Below are 19,199 nucleotides of genomic sequence, written 5' to 3' on the forward strand. Positions count from 1 at the left end.
AATTCCCCCCCCCCCCATCTTCATGTATTTTTCCACAAGAAAGGATAAAACGAGACAGTGATCTAAAGATGATTTGTTCTTAGTGAGTCCTATTTGCTCTGGGCCAATAATGGATTTAGCTTGAGACCACTCCGAAAGGCGGGTCTCAAGGTGTCTAGCATATAACTTGCCCAGTACTGATAGCAAGCTATTATGACAATAATTTCCCGGTAGATTGGGGTCTCCCTTTTTATAGATTGGCATTAAGATTGAGTTCAGCCATGAATCAGGAAGGATACCATAATGATCAATTGATGTAAAAAGACTGGCTAGTAGTGGAGCCCACCAGTCAGCATATTTCTTAAAAGAGTTCGACAGGGAGCCCATCAGGACCTGGTGCTCGACCGGTTTTTAGTTTAGAAATTAGGGTCATAATTTCTTCCCTACTTACTGCATGCCATGGAGGGATATTTGAGGGAATAATTTGGGTGGAAATATTCTCCCACTGAGCCACAGCCCCTCCATAGCTTTGCATGCTGAAGGACCCAGCTTCAGTCTCCAGCATCCCAAACCAGGGAGCCAGTGTTTGGAAAGACCTTCCTGTGCCTAAAATCTTGGAGACCACTGCCAGTCACTGAAAACAATACAGAGCTAGATGGCCTGGTGGTCTGACTTGGTATAAAGTGACTTTATATATTCACAAGAGGGTATCTGGGCAGCAATTGAAATAGCTTATTGTATCATCATTATCACAGGAAGCGTCTAAGTGAGGCCCATGATGGTCGCACCATTCTATTGCAAATAGGATCTTACATATAAGGGCATGCAAGTGAGAAGGAAGAACTGCCATTAAACAGTTCTACTAACAGGAGCCCTGTGGCGCAGAGTGGTAAGCTGCAATACTGCAGTCCAAGCTCTGCTCACCACCTGAGTTCAATCCCGACGGAAGTCGGTTTCAGGTAGCCGGCTCAAGGTTGAGTCAGCCTTCCATCCTTCCGGGGTCGGTAAAATAAGTGCCCAGCTTGCTGGGGGGAAAGTGTAGACGACTGGGGAAGGCACTGGCAAACCTCCCCATAAACACAGTATGCCTAGTAAACGTCAGGATGTGATGTCACCCCATGGGTCAGGAATGACCCGGTGCTTGCACAGGGGTCTACCTTTACCTACTAAATTGCAGTTTGAGTGTGGGCTTCACGGCAAGGGAGACAAGAGTTGAAGATCTCTGCTGTCTACAACCAAAAAGAGTTATGAGATGTAATTGGTGGTATTTGGCTCAAATACTAGCCGAATTGCAACTATTGTGACTGCTAAAGGATAACTGTGCAGCACATTAGTGAAGTATTTCTCTTTTTTATGGGAAGCAGAGGTTCCCACTATAAATAGACAGGCACAGATGGCATCACAATACAACCTCCACACATGAATTACGTGGCTATAATATTGTGTTTGTGCTTCAGATTCTTCCCTTGCAACACTTTCGTCCAAACAGCAGAAGCACCTGAAAAACTCTGAGTTCTCTATTTTGTCCTTGGTGTTTCTGGTGCATAGCCAGAGCAAATGTTATACTTACTACTGATTTTAATTGGAAGACCGATTTACTGCTTCTTGCTCAAAGCCAAGTTCACCAACATCTGGGCCCTGAAGAACTTTTAGGGCTGAACTGCAGAGAAAGGCTCGGCACATGTGGCTTGTTCAGCCACACAGCCGAGGAGGAGGAGGAGAGTTGGTTTTTATCTGTCGACTTTCTCTACCACTTAAGGAAGAATCAAACCGACTTATACTCACCTTGTCTTCCTCTCCCCAGAACAGACACCCTGTGAGGTAGGAAGGGCTGAGAGAGCTCTTAGAGAGCTGTGACCGGCCCAAGGTTACCAAGCTGGCTTTATACGAAGAAGTGGGGAAACCAACCTGGTTCACCAGATTAGTGTCCACTACTCATGTGGAGGAGTGGGGAATCAAACCCGGTTCTCCAGATTAGAGTCCACTGCTCTAACGCCAGGTCACTTACTGGTTACGGTCTTCCAGATGAAATAAAAAACAGCTGCAAAAGACTGGATCTCTGGTACCACAGCGACATTCACTCTCGGATTTGAGTTTCCTCCTCCCGAATCTCCATGTAAGGGAAATTCTTTTCTGCTCCTCTTAAGATCAGCACTTGTTAGTAATTTTATTTCTTGGTTGAAACCCCAAGGAGAGAGTGGCTCTGCTAAGGGTAACGGCAATTAAAGAGACCCTGGAAAAGGTTGTGCAATTGACAAGATGAGCACTGTTTATTCTCGAGAAAAAGGTCAGGGTGTCCAATATAATGAAAGGCACAGAGAAAGTAAAGGGCTGCTGCTATTTACTCTTCGACATGATAACACGAGAATCAGAAAGCCTTAAATAAAACTCCAAGGCAACAGATTAAAAAGTATATCTTCTGCATATATAGGTGGGAGAGGAGAACAGCCATTGACACATGCATTGATTCCCAAAGTAAACCTTACAGAAGAATAGTCTGGAAACAAGAGGTTGGATCTGTGTGGAAGGGAAACAGCAGCTAGCACTTTTCTGCAACACGGTTATGCAAGGGTACACACAGTTCTATTATATCAGGGGTGGGGAACGTCAGGCCCGGGGGCCGTTTAAGGCCCACAAAATCATTTGGTCTGGCCCTTTGTGGGTCCTGGCAGATCTCTAGCTCAGAAGGATCTAAGACTGGTGATCCGCCCCCTCCCGCGGACAGGAATAGCCTCTATTCAAGGCGGATGTGAGTTTGTTTTGCTGAGAAAAGGAACCCTTTTTCCCCCTTGCAGAAGAGTCGTTAGCTATGGAGCTGCTAGGACCGCCCAAGAAACTGTGTTAACCCTGTCTCACCAGGGCTGTGGAGAAACATATTCCCTCTGTACTACAAGAGGGCTGGGGGCGGAAGTGGCGACAATGGAGGGGTTACAGGGGGCAGGTCCAGAATGCGAGCGCGGGGTGGGGTGGGGGAGTTCTTAGCCAGTGTGCCCTCATTTCATCCCTGCAGGCGGAAGTAGCAGGAGCCGACTGTAGAATCCAGCCCCGACCATGCAGAGCAGGAGCAACTCCAGCATGCAGCTGGACAGCTACGCCCAGCTGGTGTAGCTGACCATCCTGTGCCACGAGGTGGCCGAGTGCGCCACCGGTTGGATGCCTGCCTGCCCATGCCGAGGGGGGGGGGGTCATCTGGAACAGCTGCCTGCCTGGGGCTTGGTCGGCTAATTTTTAAGTTGATAATTTTGTATGGCCCGCAAATGATGTTATAAATATCCAAATGGCCCTTGGTGGAAAAAAGGTTCCCCACTCCTGCATTATAGGAAGATCCACCATTTCCTAAGGAGGAGTCCCATGGCTCAGTGGTAATGTACAAGCTTTGAATACAAAAGGTCTCCAGTTCAGTTCCTGGCATTTCTGGTGAAAAGATCTTGTGTATGAAATGTTTGGAAATTCCCTTTCGTGCCTCAAACCGTGGAGAGCTGCTGTCAGTTAAACGAGACAGTACTAAACTAACAGGGCCACCCTGAGCAAAATTATGCCCTTCTAAGTCCACCAGGTTCCAAATCAGTGGGCTTAGGAGGGTGTAACTCCATTTAGGATGGCAGTGCAAATGGACCGATGGTTGGATCTGGTAAAAGGCAGCTTCATATGCACAATAGGTACCACTCACGAAAGTGAAAGAGTACCTTTCATATTATTTTCCCTTTTGTTGCACAATACCCTAGCACCAGCAGTGAAACAGCTAGAGTTGCCAATGCTGGGTTGTGAAATACCTGGATATTTTGAGGGTGGAGCCTGAGGAGAGCAGGGTTTGGGGAGGGGAGACTTCAATGGGGTATAAGGCCATAGAATCCACTTTCCAAAGCGGCTATTTTCTCCAGGTGAACAGATTTCTGTCACCTGGAGATCAGTTGTAATCCCAGAGATCTCCAGCCACCAGCTGGAGGTTGGCAACCCTAGAAACAGCCCACCTGTGAGCGGTAGGTGCCTTCCCCTACGTCGTTCTGCCCAGAGGTGCCACAGGCCCGCAGGCAGAGGTTTACTTTCAGATCCCCTTCTGCTATCAAGACACGACCCAAACGTAGAAAAACAAGTCACCTGACTAGGCCAGCTCCATGGGCCTCCAAGGTGACCAAAAGTCCCAAAAGTTTGGCCTCCCCCTCAAAGCAGCCCTGTCTGTATGTGAAATAACACCTCTGGTGCCAACCCTAAAAGGAGTGACCCATTTTCTAGCAAGGTTCTTTATGCCACCAGTGTGATGAGGTTAAAATAGTTAGCAGGTCAGGCTAGAATCTAGGAGGCCCAGGTTCAAATCCTCACTTTGCTATGGAAGCTCACTGGGTGTCCTTGGGCCACTCACACACTCTCAGCCTGACCTATCTCACAGGGTTGTTGTGAAGATAAAATGGGAGGAGAAGAGAATGATGTAAGCCTGCTTGGGTCCCCACATGGGGAGAAAGGGAGGGTATGAATGAAGTAATGACAGGACAGAATGAAGTGCAGGACAGGCAGGTAAGATGGATGCTTGAAGCAGCAGCAGTGAGGATTGCCTTCTTTCCTGGCTCTGTATGTTCCTTCCCATAATGCAGTTGTTAAAGAGCTGGGGTTGGAGAGAAAAGAGGAGGTGCTATCTCTGGAAGTCACAGCAGTGGAATTAAAACTAATTTATTGATAACAACTCATTCTGCAAACAAAGACCAGCACACGTTTCCCAGAACTGATCATGTTTTATCAGAACAGGTGATTAAGGTAACTTTCTCATCGATGGTCTTACTGAACTGGTCCTGCAGCTTGTGTTAATTTGGTTTCTAAGCTTCATGCTACAGGATCCTCTCAGAACAAGTTGTGGGCACGGCTGATTAACAGTTTCATGTGCCCATGCCCATGAGAATAATTCCAGAAATCGCCTGCAAGGTGCAAAACACAGCATTGAAACCCGTTTTCAGATTGCTCCTTAGTATCATAGACAGCGCACTCCACTGTCAATATAACCCTTTTGGGTAATGCCTCCACTCCTGAATGTCCAAGCCATGCCTCAGTACAGGGCCAATCTTGCTGTCCTTGACGTTTGAGCTCCACCCATTTTTGACAAGCTTGTTATTGTTTGAAAGGGGCTGGAGAATGGACGACCAAAGGCTGGACGGGATGCAGAACTTGATCCATTCCCAGCTTCCCATGTGCCATCTGGGTAAGGATCCCATCCACCTGCAGAAGACAAGGAAGAACGTCTCAGCACATCCAAGTCCCATGGAATAAAGTCTCAAGACCGCCTCATACACAGACTGTCCAGAGAAACGCCATCCTTGCTCTTAAGTGGAAATGTCTTATGATACTTCTCACCTGCTCCTCGATCAGCCAGCATGGATAAGCGTAACCGCTTAGCCTGCAACCCCCAAAGCAGCCATTACCCATGTCTTCTCAGATCCTTATATTGGTGAAAGATTCAGGGGAAAGGGTGATGGGACACAGCCATTTAAGAAGCAAGCATCTATCCAATAAGGGACCTCTCTATCGTACTGAGATATTTGCAGTGTCACTGACCAGGGCTCCCGGCCCCCTTGACAAGAAGGACACCTTTTTAAATGTTTAAATTTGTCTATTTCATTCTTGGAAATTAACACTCCATAGATTTGTGTGCTGGATAGCTTGGTCTAGTTAAAATCCTTTCCTTTCTAATTGTTTCATGGGTAGCATAACTATCTTCCCTTGAACTCTCACTCACATAGCAATTTGGAGAAAGTACATCAGCTGAGATGTTAACAGTTTCTTATCTCTTCTAGATTTCAAGGCAACTGAGAGAGAAAGCTGGGGGCAGCTCCTACTCTTTAGCGTCTCTAGATGTCAGGAAAAACCCTCTTTCCTTCCAGCAGCATAAAAGAAACCCCGGGCACTTCCCCAAGTCCTCTGTGCATGCCACAGACTGGAAGAGGGGCCTACTAGCAAACAAAAACAGAACCTGGCTAAGGAAGACAAGCTTCCATTTGAGAGTCAATGAGGTGGTTACAGGAGGGAAGACCAACTCTCCCACTCACCCGCTGGGCATACTCCCGGTCCTCCTGGGGCTGGTACAATTTCTTGGACTGTCTGGGCCTGCAAGTGAGAGAAGGGTGGAAGAAACCATGTGAGTGATGGAGTGTGGTCCTGTTGAACAGTTCTGTGCTAAGAAGAAGAGGAGTTGGTTTTTATATTCCAACCTTCTCTATCACTTAAGGAAGAATCAAACCAGCTTACAATCTCCTTCCCTCCCCCTCCCCACAACAGACACCCTGTGAGGTAGGTGGGGCTGAGAGAGCTCTAAGAGGAGACCCATCCTCCTAGGTTTCTTCTTAAGTCAGTAATCTGACTCCAAGAGCCCAATTCATGCAGAAATGCAACAGGTAATCTTCTCTGAGGAGAAATTCAGAAAAATAACTCCCCTGCCATTTCTATCATTGTATAGTGATCAAAACAAGGCATAGCTAGACTAGTAAATCATGTAAACAGTGGGCAGCTTTCTCTATTGGAAGAGTTGCCAACCTCAAGATGCTAGCAACTGATCTCCAGCCAACAGAGATCAGTTCACCTGGAGAAAATGGCTGCTTTGGCAATTGGACTCTATGGCATTGAAGTCCCTCCCTTCCCCAAACCTGCTCTCCTCAGGCTCCGCCCCAAAAATCTCCAAGTATTTCCCAACCCAGAGCTGGCAACCCTATCTATTGGGTAGATGCTCAGAGGAGATTTACTTTTATCTATCGTAGTTCAGTAGCAATTCTCTCAAAGTATACCAAGATAGTTGGTGCACAAATCAGAATTTACTGCCCCAAGCCCACATTCATACAATCCATCACTGGGATCATATGCTCACTTTGAGGGGAAATATCCATTATCCATGAACTTTCCTATAAGCTTATAATTCTTTCTGTGGATAGACTACTCACCATTTACTGTCCTTGGAGGCACAAGATGGTTGGTGGGAAGGGTGAGGTGTGCTATAAGATGTGCTATAACGAAAGAAATCCTGAGAAGAGCCAGTCCGGCAGCACGTTTTCCTTGCATTCTCTTGGTTCCTGTGACAATAAACCAGGAAGGTGTAAAGCAGGAACAGGGGAGAATTCAAAGGAAGTAATACAGGGATCCAAGTTTTACCTGAGAACACACTCTCCACAGATGTGATTGTCAAGTAAGCCATCTGGGACAGGAACGTTGAGTGGGTGCAGGTGAAAAGGGGTGAGGTTCTCCCCATCCTGGACATAGACTAAGCCTCTTTGGAGCGACAGAGGAGCCCAGCTGGATGATGGGCGGTACAGCACCATTCCATGGACGACGCACCAGCCCTCCACAACCTCTAAAAGAAGAAAGCAATGCTGGCTACACGGTTCCTCTCCAGATCTGGCTTCGCCAATTGCTCTGCACCCAATTCTACAGAGGCCACCTCTTCCAACATAGCCCTGGTTCTTCCTCAACTTTGCTTGTAATTATTGCCACTCAAAACGTCACTGGACAAAAGTATTAATCCCTGGTACAATTCACAAGATATGTTAACCCCTTGAAGTCCCACTCTAACCTGCATACATTAGAGCCAAGTCACAAGGCAGGCTATACATTAAATAAATACATTCACTTAATTTAGGCATTAAGGATTTCCAATATTTAGCTCATATCAATCTTTCTACAAGATGGAACAAAAGTATTCCTTTTTTTATTGTTTTGAGGGGCAACTCCTTTTAAATATGCGAAGAGATCCGAGGACCTAGAACCACTCTTTATTAAGGTAATATTCCTAACTTGTATTATCTTGGTTCAAATTTGTTGGTGGTTCTGTGGGAAGACTAAAGAATGCTCAAAAAGTTTCAACTTGTCACATGTTTAAAATACACAAATTTGTATACATTTTAGATCCCTCTGAGGAGATAAGCACAGTGTGATAGTATCTCACAGGAATTCTCTCAAACCTGAATATATCATGTAGAAATGGATTTTATCCCATATGCATTACCAAATATTCAGAGGTAGATCCTTACCAAGAGATTTCCCCCTTCTTAATGTTTAAGTTAGTCTGTCCATTTAATTCTTGTAAATTAACAGTCCATAAATTTGAGTGCTAGATAGCTTGGTCTAATTAAAATTATTTCCTTTCTAATCGTTTCATGGGTATGTGAGCGTCTAAACTGAAAGAACTCGAACATTGGGGATCTGACTCCCCCTTTACCCCTTCTGATAACTGATCACATATTAAAAACTGTATCACAATCTATCCAATTCTCATATTTATTAACCTTGTAAGATTCCCAACAGCCCCCATAAACTAAGCCTCAAGCCCTCCCCCCATGAGATTTAGTTACCTTTTTTCTCTTCAACAGGCTCAGATTTCACCTTCAGCAACGGATTGGGATGTGGGACTGTCAGAGATATCTGATATGAGAATTAGAGACACACGTACAATGAAGACCTCTCCCACCTCCTTGCCCATTGTATACATGTGCACGCAGGCACGCACACGCACCCCAGTACCATGGCTACAGCACTTTGACATGCCACACGACCATTTCTGCCATAAAAACTATTACACCGCAAGAATCCCTTCTGTACCACACCCTTCCCAATCTCCACTCATTCCCTTCACCTTGACTTCCCTCCTGACTGACTGCCATCTGAGCAGGGACTATCATTTTTGAGGTAATCGTCGGGACATGAGAAGAGGAGCCCTGATGTATCGGACCAAAATCATGTAGCGCACTGTTTGCAGCAGTGGCCAGCCAAATCCTGTAAGCTCTACCCGCCAAACTGTGAGCATTTTATTTATTTAAATGTATAGCCTGCCCTCATTCCCAGCCAGACTGGGCTCAGGGCAGGTAACAACGCTTTAAACCAATATAAAACCATAAAACTTCCAATTTAAAACAGCAACAATCATCAAACTGCACATAAATATAAATGAATATAAAAATAAATATATCAAGATGGCGCTCATTCAAGTAATAGTAACGGTAGTAGCCACTGAAGACTTGGTCAAGCAGCCGAACCCCATAAAATAATCAAAAGGTGGGGGGAGGGATGGGGCGGCCAGCACCGAGGGACAACTTACGGCTGCCCTCAGTTGTAGGCCTGGTGGAATAATTCCGTCCATCCCATATTGCCTGCTTTCAGACCTGCTAAGATTTCACATCTTTCCTTCACAGGCCTCATTTCCATCCTAGACATGAGGTCGGATCCTATGACTCTCCTTCCACTTAGATCAATACTATAACTGCCATCTATCAGGTCCTCCTTCAACAAAGAAAGCTTCCAAAGGAGAATGACTTTTTTCCAATGGAGAAATATTTCCTCCATCAGAGGAAGCCTTCCTTTGTTGAAGAAAGTCTTGGTGGAGGGCAGTTACAGTATCCAACACTGGGAGTTCTTACTCCACTGATGGCTGATGAATACAGCATAGCAGTGTCTTTTTCCTGAAGTCCCATCCCAGATCAGGGTCCACTAACCTCTGCAGGTTGGCAACGCTCGTCAGTCTTCTCTGCTGCTTCTCCTACAGCACCTGGAGTTTCCAGTGGAGGTTTCACATGATAGGCTACCAGCCTCTCCACTAGTTCTGCATTCTGGGAGAGAACGAACAGGTGGAGAAATGGGTAGAGCTAGTGCAGAGGAGCCACCAGGTTGAAAGCACCCAGTTCTTAACCCTGTCTTTCATCATCTGACTCTGAAAGATTAGGACACCAAAGTGTGACAGAACCTCTGTGATCAATCTCTGAGGCTGCATATTTGCACACAGGTTGCTCAGCGACAAGCAGGGAAGAACATGTGCTTTTGACTCTGAATAATACTAAACAGTTCAGGGGTAATGCTGTAAAAGGATCAACATCAAAAGTCACAGCACTTTTAGCCAAAAATAATAGCAATGAAAAGATATACTCTGAATAAATTATATTGGTGTATAACTTACTACTAACATTAAGTGCCGCTCAAAATGCAAATATTAAATAGCAAATAGCCATACACCACAGCAGCTCAGGACATGTCAGTCAAACAGTATCTTATTCCAAACACAGTTAGAGTCCTGACTGAAGATGAAAGGTCTGTGGTATGCCCAGACTTTAAAATTTAGAAGTGGCAGCAGAAGTGATGTTGTAGTGCTGAGTAGGAAGCTGGAAACGTCACTGGGACCTGCTGAAAAGCGGTATGCCAAAACTCCAAAAAGCAAGCATTCAAAATATGCAACTTGGAATAATTACAAAATGGGTATTCCGGTATAAGCCGTTTTTTGTATTGCTTCTTCAGTTGAATCACAAGTTGCTATATAGCAACGAAACTGCTTATACCGGAATACCCGTTTTGTAATTATTCCAAGTTGCATATTTTGAATGCTCACTTTTTGGCGTCCCAGTGAAGTTGCCCGCTTCCTACACAGCACTACGACGTCGCTTCTGCTGCCACTTCTACATTTTAACGTCTGGCATACCATGGACCTTTCATCTTCAGTCAGGAACTGTGTTTGGAATGAGCTACTGTTTGATTTATAGGTCTTGAACTGCTGTTGTGTGTGGCTATTTGCTATTTAATATTTACATTTTGAGAGGGCGCTTAATGTTAGTAGTAAATTACACACCAATATAATTTATTCAGAGTATATCCTTTCATTGCTATTATTTTTGGCTACACGTCCTGTGACTTTTGATGTTTGCCTCTGAATAGGTAGGAGCAACCATTCCATTTCCCCACCAGAAGCAGAAAGCAGGGTTTCCTTCATTCCTTTTCAATGTAAAGATCTCTGTATGGGTGTAAAGACCCATCACGTTGCAGCTGACTTATAGCGACTCCTTGGGGTTTTCAAGGCAAAAGATGTTCAGAGGTGGTTTGCCATTGCCTGCCTCCACGTGGGCTGCGAGAGTTCTGAGAGAACTGTGACTGGCCCAAGGTCACCCAGCAGGCTTCATGTGGAAGAGTGGGGAATTGAATCCGGTTCTCCAGATTAGAGTCCGCTGCTCTTAACCACTACACCTCGCTGGCTCTACAAAGATCCAGCCAAATGGAAATCTGGGATTGGGAAAGTCCTTATTCGGTTGAGGAGTAAAGATGGGACAGAGTGCCCCAATTTATAGCTAACCACCTTCTCTCACCTTTCCTACGGCACGAAGGCCTAACTCCTTACAGCGCTCTTGCAACTCTGACCTCTTCAAGGCTTTGTAATTGACGGAGGTGGTTCCACTGGCCGGGGAACCCAGTTTTGACTTGACTCGTGGATTTGGCAGAGGTGTGGCAGCGGATTTGGATTTCTTGCGGCCTTGACGGGGCATTCTAAGGAGCCAAGAACAAAAAGTGAAAGATAGAAATCGGGTTGGGGAAAGACATTCTTAGTCCCCCTGATCTATTCCCATCTGAGGTATACAAACAGCCCAAGCTATCAATATCCTTCAACTTATAGGAAAATTAATTGGGTGCCAGTGACATCATACTCTTTGTGGGAAAGTAGAATGACTAAATCCATTGACACAGTAGTTCCAAGACACATTCTCTGATTGTGTCACCTGGTCCCTCTTATTCACAAAGGAGAGTAGATATAGAAACAAGAGGCCCACTCACCATTTGTAGTACAGATTGATTTGCTATCTTCTTTGCAAAAAGAGTCATTCTAAGTAGGTTTCCATTAAAGTTTGCTAGCTTGCTTATCAAAACATTATGTATCACAGGATAAGTTTCAATCAGTACCATGTACAGTTTGGCAAGAGTCACTTCAACAAACAACATACCCACTGTGATACTTGAGAATACTTATATTCACAACACTTCATTGATGTAAGAAGAAGAGTTGGTTTTTATATGCCGACTTTCTCTATCACTTAAGAATCAAATCGACTTACTATCGCCTTTCCTTCCCCTCCCCACAACAGACACCCTGTGAGGTAGGTGGGGTTGAAAGAGTGTGACTAGCCCAAGGTAACCCAGCTGACTTCATGTGTATAGAAGTGGGGAAACAAATCCAGTTCACCAGATTAGCCTCCACTGTGTCAAGAAAGGGTGAGTCCCACACTTGTTGCTGAAAAATCTTTGGTTCAGACCTTCGGCCTGGCTGGTGAAGTCAGGCATTTCAGGAATGCGTACTCAATTTGCATCTGTGAGAGTTTTGGAGGAAGAATGGGTTCTCCCATCCACCCTGGCCTCCAAGCCACTCTGCAAGGAGAGCATGAATTTGCCCCAACCGAGGAACCAGGAACAGAGGTGACTGGTTTTTCCTCTACACACTGCTCAAGTGGAGAAGAGGCGAATCAAACCCAGTTCTCCAGATCAGAGTCCACATTGGGAGCCAGTGTGGTGCAGTGGTCAAGGTGTCGGAGTAGGATCTGGGAAACCCAGGTCGACTCTCCACTTTGCCATGGAAACTTGCTGGGTGATCTTGGGCCAGTTACACATGCTCAGCCTCGACCCTGGCAAGTATTTGGGTAGACCCTCCAAGAAATACCAGAGGCATGATGCGGAGGCAAGCAATGGCAAACCACCCCTGAACATCTCTTGCCTTGAAAACCCTACCATAAGTTAGCTGTAACTGGACCGTACTTTGCACGCTCAAAAACACTTACTGACCATGCCTGCACTTGGAAAAGAACCGAAAGGATGTTTATAAAATGACAAGTCTAAAAGTAATTTGCCGGGTACCTCCACCACTTCCAGTAAGAAGAATTGCAAGACATTATTAGAGCAGTACCCATTTCCTGTTGGAGTGAACACAACAGGAATCTTGTGGCACCTTAAAGACTAATGCTGTCTTAGTCTTTAAGACACCTTAAAGACTAATGGCAAACCACCTTTGAACATCTCTTGCCTTGAAAACCCCACCACAGGCCGCCATAAGTCAGATGTGGCTTGACAGCAAAAAAAGTCACATCTTTTGTTGTACCAAGCTGTCACGGTCAGAAATGTTCTTCCATTTCTGTGTATTTTCTCTTGTGGTTGCAGTCAACAATGAATTTATGATTGGTGGTATTTGGTTATTTTCCATATATTCTAGAATTTACTATCCTTGCCTGTAGTAGAAAAGAATAGCCTGTAATTTTTCTAAGATGATGTTCAACAAGAGTCCAAAAGGGTCTTATTTTTCTACATTGCCACCAGATGTTAATAGTAAGCACCAGCCTCTCCGCATATTCTCCAGTAAAGTGCTGGGGTTGGTGTATAAGTATGTCAGGCTTTGACAAATTTTATTTGCATCTAGGAGCTATGCCAGAAATCCAGGAGCCAGACCTATCTGCAATGAATATAGTATTTTCATCATCACATCAGGTGCCTTGAGCAGTTCTCTACAGATACCCGAAGCAGTAGCTAGTGCCAAATTTAGACGCTCACAGAGTTCCTTTCCCAGGACTTCAGTCATATCACTCATTAAGGAGAAGTTCATTATTTGTTTTGGTGGTAAAAGTTGCTTTTGGAAATACTAAACTCATGGGGTGAATCCTATTCTACTACTCCACTGAGCAATGTTTATTTATTAAAACATTTATACTCCACCTTTCCTTATGGCTTAAGTTTGAAGTCTTTCTCTGATCTAAGCAGCCTTCCTCCAGCTCAAGTGGCTCTTCTGTTGAAATGAGAGACACTTAAGTTGGAGGAAGGCTCTGCAGGCTTGAGGAAGGCTATCTGGAGAATGACTGAGGAGGTGCCATGGCTCAGTGGTACAGCATCTGCTTGGCATGCAGAAGGTCCCAGGTTCAATCCCCCGCATCTCCAGTTAAAGGGACTAGGCAAGTAGGTGATGTGAACGACCTCTGCCTGAGACCCTGGAGAGCCGCTGCTGGACTGAGTAGACAATATTGACTTTGATGGACCAAGGGTCTGATTCAGGATAAGGCAGCTTCATGTGTTCATGTAATCATATCCACTCCATTATTATTTCAGTTACCCCACAATTTCCAGGATTACCCACTGGCCAGTCTTGATTTACCCAAACAACAAAAAACTGCCCCAGACCCACCAAGGGGTAGGAAATTATATTTTCCAGTTAAAAAACAAACAAGTACTCCGCAAGAAAGAGCTCAAATGCAATGATCCAAAGGGAAAAAAACAACCCAAACAAAATACACCGGCAATTCACCGCCCCACATAGGGACCAGTCTAGCTACTGTTGCTCTGGGATGTATTAAAACGCATGACAAGCCAGCCCACTGGGAGCCCTGGGAGAGGATGCCCGGCCCATTGAAGATAATGGGAGCCTGGAGTGTCCCTTGACTTGCATGGGCTCCATTGAAATACATTACAGCAGAAAAAAAGGCCATTTATTCATGGAAGGTTTTGCCTTGGAGTTGCCACTCTATAGATGCACATTTCCCCCATCTGAATTCTCAAAACTCTGCATGGGGGCTTATTGTTGAGTTTTGAGAATGTGAATGGGGAAAAAGTGCATCTAAAGAGTGGCAACTCCAAGGCAAAACCTTCCATGAATAAATAGTGAAAGAGTTGCAAAGAAAACGGGGACTGGATTTCCCAGTAAGGTCTCTAAGCCCAGATACGCTACTGTGGGACTGGAACGGCAGCCCCTGGGACCAGCACAAGTGTTCTGGGGCGAGAATGGCAGCCCCCCCCCCCAAGTGGATCGACAGTCCCTAGGACTAGCACAAGTGTCCTGGGGCGCTTTAGTACATCCCTGTTGCGGTACCCGTGATTTCATCAGCCAAGCCAACCACAACCAGGGCTCTTTTGGCAGAGTTAACACTTTCAGCCTTGAGCGGTTTCGATCCTCCGCAGCTACCAAACCAGACTCTCCTGCAGTCAGGAACACCCATCGAGGAGCCGAATGCCTAGCGGCGCCGGGGGTAGCCATCAGCCCGGAACCCGATTCAAGAAAATTGCAACAACGACAACAACAGCATGTCCCACGTGCCACTTCTAAACCGGCTCCTAACTCTCAGCGTTGACTTACTGCGTTCATAAACCAAAAAGAAAATACTGAATTTGTGGGAGAATGGGAGGGCACGGACAACACACGGTGTCAATGAACTTAACTTGGGAAACATTAAGGGATATGTTTTGATCTAATTCAAACTCTTTGAAGCAATTAAGATAAGAGAGTTAAAGATTGGATTTGAAGATAATGCTAAACATGGTTTCTTATAATGAATTAGCCATTAAATACAAAGAGAGAAATAAGGATATTAAATGGATAGAGGAGGGGGGGGGAAGTCAAATATATATATATTTTAGCGCTAAGATAGAAATTATCTATCTTATATACTATGCGAATGGAATAATACACTAGGATGTGAACTAGTTTGAAAAATAATTAAAAAAAATTAAAAAAAAATAACTCTCAGCGTTGACCAGCCCAGAAGATGAGAAGGAGACATAAGAAGCGAGACGGAACAGAGAACGAAGAAAGCTCCCCACCCCACCCCCTAAGCTATTTTAACCCACCTCTTGCACTAACTTTCTTCCGACGGTTCACCCTGCGCGCGCGCTCCCGCTCAGCTGATCCCCGGCGCCAGACCGCTCACGCCCTCTTCGCCGTGCCTGCTCGTGCGCCTGCGCGGGCTGCTCTTCGCTCCCGATTTGTGAGGGGGGGGGAGGAAGCAACATGGCGGCGCCCGTGCGGTTAGCGGGGAGGCGGGAATGACGGGTCTTCATACGTGCGTGTAGGTAACGTGCATATTTCCTCTCCGGTCTGCCGCGCGGTCACCGTTGCCGCTTGCCTGCTGCACGCTTTGTTTTCACCTCCGCCCCACATGTCCGTTGCAGTAGTCTCCTTTTGCAAAAAAAAAAAAAAAAAAATGAGAAAGATGTGCACAGGGTTGCAGTCTTACTTGGGAGTAAGCTCTGTTGCACTTCTTGGGGTTCTCTTCCGACGTAGGGTCGGACCGCAAATGTGTTACATCTTTCTGCCTTCCTGTGCTGGCTAAATTTTCTGTAATTTTGGGGTGCGGGGGGGGGGTCTGGGCTGGTCTGAATATTACTCACTGTTCAATATTATTTTGTTCAACTAAACATACTTGTTAAATTGGTTCTTGTAGGTTATCCGGGCTGTGTGACCGTGGTCTTGGTATTTTCTTTCCTGACGTTTCGCCAGCAGCTGTGGCAAGCTTCTTCAGAGTAGTAACACTGAAGGACAGTGTCTCTCAGGGTCAAGTGTGTAGGAAGAGCAATATATAGCCAGAAAGGGGTTGGGTTTGAGCTGAATCATTGCCCTGCAAAAAGTATCAAAGGTAATGTGCTAATCATTGTCCTGTACGTATCAAGATAATGTGCTAATGAGGGTGTGGTGTGTTAATACTTGACACTGAGAGACCCTGTCCTTCAGTGTTACTCCTCTGAGGATGCCGGCCACAGCTGCTGGCGAAACGTCAGGAAAGAAAATACCAAGACCACGGTTACACAGCCCGGATAACCTACAAGAACCAGTGAACTCTGACCGTGAAAGCCTTCGACAATACTTGTTATAGTTGTTATGTGTGCTGCCAATTAGGGTGAAGTTAAAATGGTTTTGTTTTTACAGCTCTGCTACCATTTGCTGCAGAATGTGGATCACCTGCTGTCGATTCCTTGCTTGTCTTTCATGTTGGCGAAGCCGGTGCCTTGGAGCGTTGGGCCCGGTTACATGGCAGAAGAGGCTAGTTCCAAGAGGCATCAGATCTATTTATAGTGAAACGGGAAAATGGGAGAAAAAATATGGACTGGAGACCAGGAAGAAAGTGGAAAGTTGGTGGCGTACAAGAATAACGGAACAGTTCAACACAACTGCAGGGATAGATGTAAGCATGATGTCAACATTGAAAATACATTCCTGCTTCTCTTTTTTTCTCTCTGCTAGCTCACTTGGAAATATCAGCATCTATACAGTCTTTCTCAGGCTTTGTGGCTTCCCTGAATGCTGGGTTTCTTATGCTTTTCCACCCTGACATTTTTGGATACATTTGTTCAGATTCTAAACCATCCTTCCCATGCCAGTTGCCATCTCCCCTCCATGTCTCTTACATTCTTTTCTGGTCTGAAATAAACTGGTCCACAGTTTGTTTCTTCAACAAGACTAGTGGTCTGTGATCTACACTTTTTGAAACATCTCGTACTGTTACTGTTCGTTTGTTAGAACATTTATATCCTGCCTTTCCACTAGGTTCAAGGCATTCTTATAGTTATTTATTTATTAGATTTATATCCCGCCCTCCCCAGCTCAGGGCGGCTTCCAACAACAATAAATATAACATAATTAAAACATCCTCATCTAAAACCAAAGATAAAATAACAAGCCCCCCAAAGTTGTTTGCTGTCTTCAAGGGTAGCCCTACACAGACTGTGTTACAGTCATCCAACCATGAGGATTACATAAGCACGGATCAGCATAGCTAGATCAGCTGAGTCTAGGTAATGAGAAAGTTGGCAAATCAGATGCAGCTGATAGTGTACTCCTGGCCACCATACCAACCTGATTTGCAAACAGCAAGGCAGGGTTCATGATCACCTCCCAGCTTTTAACCTATTCTGAAAAGGCCAACATTACTCCATCTAGAACAAGTAAATTGAGTCCCTGTAGAATATCAGCCTTCCCAACCAGAATCACCTCTGTCTTATCTGGATTCAGCTTCAATTTTGTGGGCCTGTTATCAGTGTATGGGACTATTGTCGATGTGAGGCATTGTTTAAACCCTATCCCTCTGCCCTGGTTTGGTGTACCCCACCGCCTCATATAGAAATACAAGATTTTCATGTGTGTTCCTAAAATTGAAAGGGGTCATACAGGCCATTTAGTCCAGCCCCCTGCTCAATGGAGGATCATCCTGAAGCATCTCTGACAAGTGTTCCTCCAGCTGCTGCTTGAAGACTGCCAGTGAGGGGGAGCTCACCACCTCCCTAGGCAGCTGATTCCACTGCTGAGCTACTCTTACTGTAAAACAAAAATTCTTAATATCCAGCTGGTACCTTTCTGCCTGTAATGTAGAGTGCATTCCCTCTAATTAGTGCCTGAGCACATCTAGTGGGAGTGAGGCTTTGTTAAGGGGGCTGGACCCAGCTGCAGAGAGTCCAGTCATGTCAGCAAATTCCTCTGACCCCTAGGTCACATAGCTAGCATGACAAAAATGGATCCTGTCCTGATCCAAACCCCCAAAATATGTTCTTTTTACTCATGAGGAGAATCCTCCACCAGGCAGCTTACAGCTCCCACAGCTGTTTCCAAGCTCTGTCTGTTAGCTTTTATCCCAGTCAACTGTCAGTTCTTAACTGTTCCCTCTCAGAATTCTGTTTGAACTCCCTGTCAGTCACGGGGGTTCTACGACTGGGACAACTTTTAAAAACACAGCTGTCCATCAGAGCCAGCAACAGGCCTCAATGGTCAATTGACATCATCAACCATACATTTGGTTGTTAACTAGGATCAGGCTAATGCAGATCTGTGAGCATAAAGCTTAGATCCATTATTCTTCAGGTTGAGAATCTCTTATCCTTAAATCCAAAAACTGAATGTTCCAAAAACCAGAGGTTTTTGAGCTGAAATGACACCACACCTCACAGACGTTCCAGCATTACAATTTGCTCACAAGTATATATATGAGAAAACTTTAGTGTGACTTTGTAAAAATATGAAATGCGTTAAGTAATTTTTTAAAAATAGTGTTTTTTGAAGTTGAATTCCTGATTTGTTTTACTGCTGCAGACAAACAGTAGATGCTTCCAATCTGGAACCTACAAACGTTTTTGTTTTTCAGTTCTTGTAGGTTATCCTGGCTGTGTGACCGTGGTCTTGGTGTTTTCTTTCCTGAAGTTTCGCCAGCAGCTGTGGCAGGCATCTTCAGAGGAGTAACACAAAAGGACAGAAGAGAGACACTGTCCTTCTGTGTTACTGTTCTGAAGATGCCTGCCACAGCTGCTGGCGAAACTTCAGGAAAGAAAACACCAAGACCACGGTCACACAGCCCGGATAACCTACAAGAACTGATGAACTCTGACTGTGAAAGCCTTCAAAATGTTTTTGTTTGTTTAGAAATCAAGACCGAAGTTTTATGTCCTCTCGATGTTTCCATATCCTTCTGGGAAGCTTCACATGGGCCATGTTCGAGTCTACACCATCAGTGACGTCATCGCACGGTTTCAGAGGATGAGAGGATTGCAGGTATCAGTTACTGGACAATCCTGATAGCATTTGTTCAGAAGTTGCTTTGGGCACGGGAAAAGGGGCAGTGATGTTTTCTGCTGCTTTAGAGAACAAAATGCAAAAATCAGTGACCGGATGAAAGTAGAACCCTTTGTTTGAAATATATATATTTTTGTGGGAC

The 19,199-nt window shown here is 45.2% G+C and overlaps 1 protein-coding gene across 1 annotated transcript in view; it reads left to right on the forward strand.

Moving 5' to 3' along the window:
* Positions 1 to 16,448: 16,448 nt before the first annotated feature.
* LARS2 (leucyl-tRNA synthetase 2, mitochondrial) overlaps positions 16,449 to 19,199 on the forward strand; it is a 63,418-nt gene continuing 60,667 nt past the window's right edge. Inside the window, exons 1-2 of the mRNA XM_056857456.1 lie at positions 16,449 to 16,682; positions 18,908 to 19,036. Coding sequence (XP_056713434.1) covers positions 16,449 to 16,682; positions 18,908 to 19,036 — 363 coding nt within the window. The remainder of the gene's footprint in view (positions 16,683 to 18,907; positions 19,037 to 19,199) is intronic.

The sequence above is a fragment of the Euleptes europaea genome, chromosome 11 (genome assembly GCF_029931775.1).
Source record: "Euleptes europaea isolate rEulEur1 chromosome 11, rEulEur1.hap1, whole genome shotgun sequence".
NCBI classification, from domain to species: Eukaryota; Metazoa; Chordata; class Lepidosauria; order Squamata; family Sphaerodactylidae; genus Euleptes; species Euleptes europaea.